The 12,258-nt window shown below is 56.4% G+C and overlaps 1 protein-coding gene across 10 annotated transcripts in view; it reads left to right on the forward strand.

The window, feature by feature from the left end:
• Positions 1-11,348, forward strand: part of CHKA (choline kinase alpha) — a 58,166-nt gene extending 46,818 nt beyond the window's left edge. For 6 of the 10 annotated variants that reach the window (XM_005660610.4, XM_005660612.4, XM_085010571.1 and 3 more), the window contains 4 exons: positions 42-150; positions 3,314-3,420; positions 4,792-4,873; positions 10,149-11,348. In XM_005660610.4, coding sequence (XP_005660667.2) covers positions 42-150; positions 3,314-3,420; positions 4,792-4,873; positions 10,149-10,208 — 358 coding nt within the window. In that variant the 3' untranslated portion in view covers positions 10,209-11,348. Of the gene's footprint in view, positions 1-41; positions 151-748; positions 891-3,313; positions 3,421-4,791; positions 4,874-10,148 lie in introns of all 10 variants that reach the window. The other 4 variants (XR_002341423.2, XR_014836763.1, XM_005660611.4 and 1 more) reach the window with 2 other exon arrangements.
• The last annotated feature ends 910 nt before the right edge of the window (positions 11,349-12,258 follow it).

Raw genomic sequence — 12,258 nt, forward strand, 5'->3', positions numbered from 1 at the left:
GGGCTGCGGCCTCATCCTCTGGGCCTCTTCCGCTTTCCCAGGGGATTCGACATTGGGAACCATTTCTGCGAATGGATGTACGACTATAACTACGAGAAGTACCCTTTCTTCAGAGCCAACATGCTGAAGTACCCGTCCAGGAAGCAGCAGGTAGGAGGCCCGCTCAGGCTCGCGGTGCTCCGAGTCGTCACGCGCACGCTCCTCGCGCTTAGGAGTCGGTCACGATGGCACTCTTGAAGGGGCCCCTTGAAAATTGTGGGTGGGAGTTCCCATCGTGGCGCAGCGGAAACGAATCCGACTAGGAACCATGAGGTTGCAGGTTCGATCCCTGGCCTCGCTCGGCGGGTTAAGGATCCGGCGTTGCCGTGAGCTGTGGTGTAGGTCGCAGACGCGGCTTAGATCTGACGTTGCTGTGGCCGTGGCGTAGGCCGGCGGCTTCGGCTCCCGTTCAACCCCTAGCCTGGGAACCTCCACACGCCGCGGGTGTGGCCCTAAGAAAGACACGCACACACAGATTGTGGGGTGGTTAAGCAGAGCCTGTTGCTTTAAACTGTGATTCGGGGGCGAGATGCAGACTAGGAGTTTGAGTCCAGCTTTTGAGTTCCCTGCGCCGGAGGTGACCTCTGTCCGGTCACAGGAGCACAGCCTCCTTGTACTACTTCCTTCTCGGTTTTTCCCCAAAGCCCAAGCTCCCCCTGCTCCCTGGCCTCCTTTTGGGGATCCCTTTCCTCTGTTTCACTCTGTGCAGACAGACGTCGTCTTGTGGGCACCGCAGTTCAGTAGCTGTTGCCGCGTAACACCCGGTTTCCCGCCCTGAGCTGCGGCAGTCTCCCCCGAGGACCCCCTCCAGGCCTTGGGTTGAGGATAAGGAGGCAGCGATGCAGAAGCAGGTGGGGAGGAGGATGCCATCGGGCCCCTCGAACCCGTGCCGGGCAGCAGCTCTTCCCCGGGAAGCCCCGCCTGAGCGGAAGCGCTCTCAGGGGTCTGGTGGAGGACGGGGTGCAGTCAGGTGCTGCTCTGCTCCCTCGGGAGGTGTTCGGGGAGGCCCCACGGGGAGGGTGCCCAGCAGGCGGCCACACGGGCAGCCGTCCAAGCATCGCTGGGCTGGGTTGCGCTGCGCTTTTCAGGCCACATTTGCAGGCTGACCCGATGACCTTGGGTGTGTCCAGAGCAGAGTGACCAGGAAGGTCCTGGACCTCGAGGTTGTGCCGTATGAGCAGGAAGGGAGGGGACGGGGGCTGTCGAGTCTGGGAGGAGAACAGCCAGTAAGGAGGCACCTTTCGTTTGGGGGCAGGCCGGGCTCTGAGCCCCCCAGCACTGCAGCGATGTGAGTTGAAGGAGCTCCCACCCCCACTGCTGAGAGGTTTACGGCGCACACATAGGTATAGGTCTTCACCAGATGCCCTGTCTGCATCTCCTGGGGTGATCTCATGCTCTTCTCTCTCTCGAACCCATTAGTGAGATGTTTTAAAATGTTAAAGCCCTCCCGGAATTCCTGAAATAAGCTGTTTGAATGAGTTAAGTTACTTTGTAAAGCTCTCTTGGACCCAGTTAGGCATTTTCCTGTTTTAGGGGTTTTACGTCTGTGCACATACATGAAACAGGACCTTAATGTTCATTTTAAAAATTATTCAGGGAGTTCCCATTGTGGCTCAGCTGGTTAAGAACCCCACTAGTATCCATGAGGATGTGGGTTCCAACCCTGGCCCTGCTCAGCGGGTTAAGGATCTGGTGTTGCCGTGAGCTGTGGCGTAGGCTGGCAGCTGCAGCTCCGGTTCGACCCCTACTGTGGGAACTTCCATATGCCACAGGTGTGGCCATGAAAAGATTAATTAATTAAGATAATTCATACCTGCTTTGGAATAAAAATTATATTAGTCTTTCAAAATGGGTTGATTGTCCCTTTTTATTTTCTGGAACAAATTTAGATAAACATGATTTCAAAGTTTGGTGGACTGTGCCCATAAAACCACTGGGCCTAGAACTTTTTGGGAGGGAAAATCACAATTACCACCTTCTTAGGGTTTTAGTCTATTCAGACTTCTTATCCTCATCTGCCAACTTCAGCATTTAGTGTTTACAAATGAGCCTGCCTAGGTTTTAAAAATGAACCTGCCTGGAAGTTCTCACTGTGGTGCAGCGGGATTGGTGGTGTCTCTGCAGCACGAGACACAGGTTCATTCCCCAGCCTGGCACAGTGGCTTAAGGATCCGGCATGGCCATAGCTGTGGCGTCACTTGCAACTGTGGCTTGCATCTGATCCCTGGCCCAGGAACTCCATATGCCCTGGACAGCCAAAAAAGAAAACAAAAGACAGGAATTCCCACTGTGGTGCAGTGGAAATGAACCAGACTAGCATCCATGAGGATGCAGGTTCGATCCCTGGCCTCACTCCGGGGGTTAAGGATCCCACATTGCAGTGAGCTGTGGGTGTAGGTTGCAGACGCGGCTCCGAAGCTGTGGCTGTGGTGTAGGTGGCAGCTGTAGCTCAGATTTGAACCCTAACCTGGGAACTTCCCTATGCTTCAGGTGCGGCCCTGAAGAAGAAAAAACAGGAAAAAACTAACCTGCTTAGAATTGCATCCCGGGTCTGCCCCTGCTGCTTGTAACCGCCAGTGTCCTCATCTGCAGAAACTATGTTGTTGTGGGAAGTGAGTTGCTGCGCAGATACGGAAGCTCAGAGTCGTGCCTGTTAGCTGGCATTTAATAGGTGTCAGCAACATGTTTTTTGCACCAGGTTTACTTCAGAGTCTGAGGCCCCCTGGCGAGGACAGTGCTTGAACGCGCATGATGCTTTCTGCTGGTGGAGGGCTGTGGTACCTGGACGCCGATTTTAGAGCCGATTGGGGGGCGGGGGCAGGATGTGTGGGCATTCCAGCCAGGTGACCAGTTCACGAGGGTTCTTGCAGGGAAGAACGGCCGGTGGCTGTTTTCTGTCTATGGACGCAGACAGGCCGTGGTTGGTTGGGTTCTCTCGCCTGTTGGCGTCATTGAAGGAATGAACAAAGCATGTCATGGACCTTTGTTCCCATGCAGACCCGGGCGCAGCCTGGTAGACCCGTGGGGCCAACTGTCCCTCCAAACTAGAACTAGACGTCACCCGTGTATGGACATGGGCGTAGGACCCTTCCCAGCACCTTAGAGGGGGGCGGCCCTTTGCAGTGGCAGGTCCAGCTTCCGGATCCAGGCACCTGGCAGAGCAGCGCGGCGGGCTCCTCCGACCCGGCACGCTGGGCATGTGGGCTTCGTGACGGCGCTGACGTGGTCTGTTTTTCACCATCACTGATCCTAACGGCATTACTTTTCTCTTAAGCTCCATTTTATTTCCAATTACTTGGCCGCATTCCAACACGAGTCTGAAGACCCCAGCGACGAGGAGAGGTCCGCGATCGAAGAAGGCATGTTGCTTGAGGTCAACAGGTGAGTGTTTCTTTTGTTGGTTCCTCACCTCTCTTGAGAGGTACATGGGCTGCCTCCTTGCAGACGGGAGTGTTGTGGGAGCGTCCCCGTGAGCATGCAGCTCGAGGCCCAGACCGTTCGGAGCTCGTCCCCACGGCTGGGTGTGTTCGCACCCTTCAGATGGTGCACCCAGCAGGTAAGGAGACCGGGTCTGTGCCCAGGGTCAGGACGCCTGGGCAGAGCTCGGAACTGTCGTCCACGCCTCGGTCTCTGCTGTCGGGCCGCTGCCACCAGAGCCCCGTGTACTCTGGTCCCTCGTGCTGCTGGGCGCCATTGAATAACGTTTCTCCGAGAAAATCATTAGAAATCGTGTGTATTGCTTCTGAGCCTTGGCTGCTGCTTTTTTTTTTTTTTTTTTTTGGCTTTTTAGGGCCGCACGCACAGCATATGGAAGTTCTAGGGGTCGAATTGGAGCTGCAGCTGCTGGCCTACACCACGGCCACAGCACCTCGAGATGGAGCTGCCGTCTGTGACCTACTTCCGTGCTCACGGCAGTGCCAGATTCCTAACCCACTGAGCGAGGCCAGGGATTAAACCCATGTCCTCGTGGTTACTAGTTGGATTCATTACCACAGAGCCACAACGGGAACTCCTTGAGTCTTGCTCTTAACGGTTTTCTCAACAGCTCTCCAAGGAGGGCTGAGGAGTTTCCGGGGCCGCAGAGCCTGGACCACGGTGTATTCCCACTCACGCATCTCTTTAGTCGGGAGGCCCAAGCCATCCCTGTCCTAGGGGTCTCCTGCGGGATTATTTGGTGACAGGGACTGTGTGCCTGTGGCACCTCCCTCCCACAGGTGCCCTCCTCGTGGTCTTCAGAGGCGTCCACACTGCCCTCTCTGGGCGCGTCCACCCTAGCGGCCCGGAGCTTCCATTCCCGAACATAGAAAGGCAGAGGTGGAGGTGACCCAGACCGGAAGGGTGGCACGGAGATCCAGTGGGTCAGGGGTGGACGAAACCAGGGCTTCATGTGCATTTGCGCGAAGCCGCCCCCTCCTCCCGGCGCCGTCCGTGGAGAGAAGGGGGAAGGGAGGCAGGTGGCCACAGGCCGGCGCTCTGCTCTTCCTGCTGCTGACCGGCTGTGGTCGGGGCCATGAGGCTGGGCTCTGCCTGTGTGGCCCGAGCTGCACCAGCGTGGCCACCGAGCCCTCCGTGCAGGTCCTGCGAAGGTCGCTGGCAGCGGGGGAAGAGGACAGCTGAGAGTCAGCCCGCTGAGCCGGCCGAGGCAGGCGGTGTGCGGATGAGGTTGGAGGTCCGTCTGGCAGGAAGCCACGACCTTGGTCCCCCGCCTGGTCCCCCGCGTCTCACGTGCGTTTCCTGCTTTTGTAATTACAGGTTTGCCCTTGCGTCCCATTTCTTCTGGGGACTTTGGTCCATCGTACAGGCCAAGATTTCATCCATTGAATTTGGGTACATGGTATGTTTGGGGGGTGGTTTTTCTCTTCTACTTCCAGGGAAACCAGAAAACACCTGCTTCCGTGTCTGAATGCTCGGCAGAAGTTCCCCTCCGAGCCCCTGAACTGGGGTCCAGGACAGGGGGCTCTCTGGGAAGCTGAGGAAGAAAGAGGCTGCCAGTCTCAGCCCGTGGTGCTGATGCCGCCTGCCTTAGAAGTGGCCCTCAGACCCCAGGGCCGGCGGCTCCGCCGCCTCTGCTTCTGACAAGTGCTCTGTGGTCCTGGGGCTCCCGAGGGGGATGCAGACACCAGACCCTTGAGGTCCAGCCCTGACCGCGGGCGGGTCCCGGCTGTTAGATGCCGTTTGTTGCAGCAAGCTCGGACCAAACCAGGGTGTCTTTTTACTGTAACCTCAGAACTGTCCTTGACACAGACACTGCATTTAACTTTGGTTACACCCTCTGCTGCTCCATATGGAGTGGGGGGGAGTGTCCCCGGGCGGGGGCACACAGAAGCGTAGCGGGCACCTTGCTTTGGGGCAGAGGTGGGAAGCAAGTGGGTGATTTTACAGCCCCTCCCCGAGTCCTCTGTGAGGACTGCAGCTTCTAGGCAGAAGGCTTGGTAACACACAGACGCTCTTAGGCAAAGGAAGGGGAAATCCGGAATCTTAACGGAGGCTTGGAATCGTGGTCAGAGGTTACTGTAAGACAAAGTAGACTTCAGAGAAGGAGTGCTGGAGTTCCCTGGGGGCCTAGTGGTTGAGGACGCGCTGTTATCACTGCCCCTGGCCTGGGAACTTCCACATGCCGCGGGTGTGGCCAAAAAAGAGCAGAGAGAAAAGTAAAGGAGTCCCACCCAAGGTAAGGAACGGCGTTTCCTCCGAACAAAGGCATCGGGTCACCTGAGGATAAAGCACCCTACGTGTGTGTGCACCTGTCCTGCTTCTAAAGACCGTGGCTCAGCGGTGAACGAACCTGACTAGCATCCATGAGGTTGTGGATTCGATCCCTGGCCTTGCTCAGTGGGTTAAGGATCCGGTGTCACCGCAAGCTGTGGTGTAGGTCGCAGAGGCAGCTCGGATCCTGTGTGGCTGTGGCTCTGGCGTAGGCTGGCTGGTGGCTACAGCTCCCATTGGACCCCTGGCCTGGGAACCTCCTATGTCGCCGGTACAGCCCTCAAAAGACAAAAAGGCACAATAAATAAAGACAGAGCAGAAACTGACGAAGCCAGAAGGCAGGGGCCGTCCACCTGGTAGATTGGCTCACTCCTCTCGGTACCAGATCCTGCAGCAGTGAGGCTGGGAGTCTGAACGGCACCCCGGCCAGCTGAGCTGAGGACCTTCACGGAGCCCCGGCAGCTGCAGGAAAGATAACACTTCAGAGAAGGCAGAGCATCTGTCGGCACGGGCCCTTGTGCTGGGCTGTGAGACAGGCCTCAGACATAAAGGGACCAAAATACTGCAGAGTAAGTTCTCTGGCCACAGTGCCATTTAACTGGAAATCCATTAGCAGCAACAGCAGAAAAATCTAGAGAATTCTCAGTTATTTGGAAACTAAACAGGATACTTGGAAATAAACCCTGGATCAAAGAAGAAATTAAAAGGACAATTAGAAACTGTCTTGCACGTAGTCGTAATGAAAACGCAACACCCCAGGATTTGTGGGGTGCAGTTAGGGCAGCATTTGGAGACGTGTGGTTTAAACCTTCGTATTGGCTAAGAAGAAAGTTCTCAAACCAGACACAAGCTTCTACTTTGAGAAGCTAGAAGGAGAAAAATCAACTAAGCCCGGAGTAAACAGAAGCAGAATAAAGAGTGGAAATGACTGAAGTAGAAAATGGACAAAAATTAGCAAAAATCAGCGATACCGCAAGTATTCCTCAACTGGCTCCTCTGAGCACGAGGAAATGGAGGGGACAGGCATCCCCAAAGCCGGGTGCAGACAGAGGCTGTCACTGCAGCGTCATCAGTGTCGACAGAGAGGCTGGGAGCAGCTTCGGGCCAGCGGATTTGACGACGTGCACGCGATGTGTGAATTTCTTGGAAGATCAGATGACCAAAACTGGCCTAAGAAGTGTACTTAGAAACCAGAGTCGTAGTCAAAAACCTGTAAACTTCCAATCCTGGTGAATCTCCTCAAACATTTAAGGTATCAGCTCTCTCTGGGAACTTTTAGGAAGTGAAGGGGGAGGGGTCCCTTCTCAGCTCCTTTGCTGACTCGAGCCTCTCCCCGACGCCAAAAGCGGACAAGCGTTTCAAGGAAGTGGCTGCTCAGTGCCCTTCATGACCAGCACACACAAACCATCATCAAAACCGCAGAAGGAGTTCCCGTCGTGGCGCAGCAGAAACAAATCCGACTAGGAACCATGAGGCTGCGGGTTCAATCCCTGGCCTTGCTCAGTGGGTTAAGGACCCAGTGTTGCCATGAGCTGTGGTGTAGGTCAGACGCGGCTCGGATCTGGCGTTGCTGTGGCTCTGGCGTAGGCCGTCAGCTGTAGCTCCGATTAGATTCTTAGCCTGGGAACTTCCATATGCCGCGGGTGCAGCCCTGAAAAGCATTTGACAGACTTCAGCCCCCGTTCAGGGTCAAAGGCCTCAGCACACTAGCAAGAGAGGTGAACTTCCTCACTCAGGTCAAGGGCATGTGCAGCCACCAGGACCGTCGATGGGAAAGGACTGAGCGCTCTTCCCACCTCTGCCCTCCACAGGGAAAGATGGGCGGGGCTGCACGCACTTCACCGCCACAGGCCACGGGGCGCCTCGCCAGTGCAGGAAGGCCAGAGGAAGACAAAATGCAAAAACACCCGAAAGGAGGAAGAAAAACCGACATGACGTCATAGGTAACGTGGTCATGTACATGAAAAAACATAAAGGAATCAATACAAAAGCTGTTTAAACTACCGAACGAGGGCATTCCCGTCGTGGCTCAGCAGAAACGAATCCGACTAGGAACCATGAGGTTGTAGGTTTGATTCCTGGCCTTGCTCAGTGGATTAAGGATCTGGCGTTGCCGTGAGCTGTGGTGTAGGGCAGCAGCTGTAGCTTCGATTAGACCCCTAGCCTGGGAACCTCCAGAGCCTCAAGTGTGGCTCTAAAAAGCACACACAAAAAAAATAAAAGTAAAAAATAGACTACTGAATGAGTTCAGGTCACAGGCTGCAAAGTCAAGACACAAAACCCAATCGCATTTCTATGTCCTAGAAATTATTATAAAGGAGAAAAATGTACTCAGGTTTTCGATGGCGTAACAAACGAAGTACTTAGAGATAAAAACGTTTAAATGTGCAGGGTTGCACTGCTGGCTGTGAAACGTTGCTGCAAGAACCCATTAGAGATACTGTGTATGTGGACCTGGAAGACCTGCTGGCAAGATGTCCACTCTCCCAAGCTGACCCACCGTCTCCTCGCCCCTCAGCATCCACACAGGCTTTTGGTAGAAATTAACAAGCTGTTTCTAAGACCCATGTGAAAATGCAGAGACCCTGGAATTAACCAAAACACTGAAACTAACTTGGAACAAAGTTGGAAGACTTAAGACTTGAGCAAGGAATTAAGACCAGGTAGTATTGGTATTAAGATGGACATAAATAGAACAGAACAAAGGGCCGCAAATAGCCTCCTACATACGTAGGCAACTGGTATGCCAGAGAACAGAAAATACAGTACTTATTTGCACTTAATCAAAAGTCAAAACTTTGGTTCTTTGAAAGACACTATTAAGAAAATGAAACGACAAACCACAGACTGGGAGAAAATACTGCAAATTTCTGTCTGACAAAGGACTTGTATTTAACACGTATAAAGAGCTCATAACTTAGCAAAAAACCAAACAACCTACTTTATAAATGGACAGAAATCTGGACACTATGTGGAAGAGAAACATGGCCAGCGAGCTTCTTTTCATCTGCTTGGTGTCATAAGTCATAAAAGAAATGCCAGCCGAAGCCTCCTTGAGATACTCTGTACACCGAGACGACAGCTGAAACTTTAAAAACTTCCAGTACCGGAGTTCCCGTCGTGGCGCAGTGGTTAACGAATCCGACTAGGAACCATGAGGTTGCGGGTTCGGTCCCTGCCCTTGCTCAGTGGGTTAACGATCCGGCGTTGCCGTGAGCTGTGGTGTAGGTTGCAGACGCGGCTCGGATCCCGCGTTGCTGTGGCTCTGGCGTAGGCCGGTGGCTACAGCTCCGATTCGACCCCTAGCCTGGGAACCTCCATATGCCGCGGGAGCGGCCCAAGAAATAGCAACAACAACAACAACAACAAAAGACAAAAAAAAAAAAAAATAAAAATAAAAATAAAAACTTCCAGTACCGAATGTTGGCAAGAACACGGACCCGCCGAGCTCACCTGCCACGCACCCTGCCGGCGGGAATGTGAGGGAGACTCACGTGGCGTGGCGCCCAGCAGTCCCTCTCTGTTACTGACCCGAGAGACGAACGTATGTCCACTCCACGCCTTGTTTTCAGATGCTCACAGCAGCTTTATTTTTCGTAGCCCCGAGCTGGAACCCGTCTCCCTGCCAGCTGGCAGGTGAGTGGACAGCGCACAGCGTGGGAACCCTGCCCCGGGAGATGGCCCCGCAGCCCGACACGCCCACGCAGCGTGGATGTGTCCCAGATGCAAGGCGGACTCGGAGGGGGCGTGTGGGGCCACCGCCTCTGCGTGACAGCGTTCTGGGGCCGTCTGTGGCGGGCCTGACCGCAGAGGCCCCAGAGAGATCGGAGGCCCATGGGCCGCTGCTGGCAACCCGGACGTGTGGGCTTGTGCGCACTGCACATTTAAAATGCGTTCACGTTTGCAGAATGTACACGCTCCGCCACGTTCATTTCTCGTGTGAGTGGCGCTGCCGTCTTGGCGGTAGCGTGGCCCACACCGGAGGCGTCCCTGGGAAATCACGTTCCCCACACTGATGGGGCTTCTTCCCTCCCTTTAGTCTTTAGTCACCGTGCAGCAGGAGACCCCAGAAGACAGGTGGCATTTCTTTCTTTCGTCCTTGCCCCAGGGACCCTGTGCTTTGAAAGAAGAGCCTTTGTCTTGTCCGTCAGTGCCTGTAGGTTCAAGGTGGAGGAGCCGGTGCAGCTTGGCAGGGCCCGCTCTGCAGCAGGAGTCCCGTCTCCCATCTGGGTTGCAGGGCCAGGTGGCCCAGCTGACTGCGTCGGGTTGACCAGGGCACCTGGGCGGGTGGACGGGGCTGGCGGCAGGGCAGGGCTGTCCTTGGAGCAGCGCGGCTCCTGGACGGCCCTGTGCTGGGGAAGGGGGGAGCCCTTGTTGAGGCCGCTGTTCCTTCTGTCTCCTAGGAGTACGCCCAAGCCAGGTTCGAGGCCTATTTCGACCAGAAGAGGAAGCTGGGGGTGTGACCTGGGAGGCCTCGTGCCCCTCCCCCCTGGACTGCGTGGGGGCGGCTGAGCCTGCGGGGTCGCTCTGTGCTCCGACTACTGCACCTGCGGCAAGAAGGCTCGGACGTCTCGCCGCCCACACAGATGTGTGCGCGACCAAGCCTGTATTAAATGAAGTAACAATTATTTCCTGTCTTGTGTGCGGCTTCACTAGGACCCTGGCACGAATCGGGAAGCAGAGTCAGAGCACACTAGTGCAGTAGTGCAACAGCTCAGACTCCTCACCCAGAGGAGGCGCTCCTGGGTCGGGCAGACCTGGCAGACGGCAGGAGCGGAGTCGTGCTGCAGGTGCCTCGTCTGCTTGAGGACCGTTCAAGGACTTGAACGAACGTGCAGGCGAACGCCACTGACCAGGCTCTCCGGGTGTAGACGCCGCTCGCCCCCGCAGGCAGGCGGCGAGGGGCACACAGACTGACGCTGCTCCGCGGCCTTCCGGGGTCCCCCGCAGCTGCTCGCTCTCCTCGGTCGGGGGCGGATGCAGACCGCCGGCGGTGCGGGCGCCACTGCCGCCTGCGCGGGAGGGATGGACGCGGCTCTTCAGCGCTTGTCTCTCTGTTCCGTTATGCGGGCGACTCGCCTCAGCTGGACGCAAGCCCTGCCTGCCCTCCAGCGGGATGTGCTCTATAACCCCGCCTTCGAGGCAGGCAGCGCCCTGGGGCGCGTGGACTCCTGCCCCTGTGCCACCTGCATTCCTTCCGCTTTGTCCTGCTCTCTGCAGCCTCCCCTCCACCTCTGCTCAGCCCGGAGCAGGGGGTCCTGTGACAGCGCTGGCGGCCCGCCCCGGGACATCAGCCCGCCCCAGGGCCCCTCAGAAGCCTCCCGCTGCCCCTGGCGCTGGGGCCCTGGTGTGCCCGGCAGCCCTGGTGGCCAGCTGTCGCTGCCCTCGCCACTCCCTGAGGTCCCGCACGTGGTCATATGGCAAACGGCAGCCTGGATGTGGACTGTGGGGTCTGGGTGGGGGGTAACTGTGAAATCCATGTTCCGTGAATGCTCTCCTTTCCTTTTTTTTACTTATTTGAATTGTTTTCTGTGCATACATTTCTGCTACCACAGACTGTACTATATAAACAATAAAAAAATAAAAGCCCATCCTTGCTGTCACCCTTGGCTGTGTCCTGAATCCAGGGCGGGCTCCAGTTACCTTAAGTGCCCGCGGGGCATCGGGTCGTCTGGGAGGAACCCCGAAGCGCTTCGCCAGTCTCGCCGTCCCAGCGTGAAACTAGCACTAAACGTTCCTGCAGCCTGTGCGAGATCTCGCTCAGAGCTGAGCTCCCTGGAGCCCCCGCTGTGGTGCAGCAGGATTGGCGGCGTCTTGGGAGCACTGGGACTTGGGTTTGGTCTGGCACAGTGGGTTAAGGATCCGGTGTTGCCACAGCTGCGGCCCAGATCTGATCCCTGGCCAGGGAACTCCATGCGCCACAGGGCAGGCAAAAATGGAAAAGAAACAAAAAACAAAAAACTAAGCTTCCAGCCCATAAGGCCGGCGTGTTCACCAGTCCAGCCCTTGCCCTCTGCCACCACCTCCCTCCACCGTCAGCTCAAAGTTGCCACCCAGGCCTTGGTAGACCCCTCCGGCCACAATGGCACCATCCCTGATGCCCCCCTACTCCCCCAGCCACGTCCTTCCTGGCCGTCACCTTCCTTCTCTGGGGAATTCTGGGATTCCGGTCGCTTCATTCAGTTGTCCTGTCCCGGCAAGCTTGCGGGAGCAGGGAGCAGGCCTGGCCTCCCTGCAGGGGACCCCCTAGCCTGTGACTCCTGACCTCCTCCACACCCTAGAGGCACCCCCTTCAGTGCCTTGGGTGATCTGGGCCTTTGGCAGCCCGCCTCTCCAGTGGGGCTGCCAGCCGTGTGTGTCACAGCCGGGGCAGGGCCAGCCAGTGTCTCCCCAGGGCCATACCTGCCTCTCCACATGCCACACTACACCTGCCCAGGGCTCCTGTCACCTGCCCCGTTCTGCGCAGCTCTGCTCCCAGGACGGTACAGCTTGGGGTCCTGGGCTTAGTCCACA

The sequence above is a fragment of the Sus scrofa genome, chromosome 2 (assembly GCF_054392235.1).
Source record: "Sus scrofa isolate SSC_HxYL_T2T_F1_AM1 chromosome 2, Sscrofa_HxYL_maternal_Yorkshire_Landrace_v2.0, whole genome shotgun sequence".
Taxonomy (NCBI): domain Eukaryota; kingdom Metazoa; phylum Chordata; class Mammalia; order Artiodactyla; family Suidae; genus Sus; species Sus scrofa.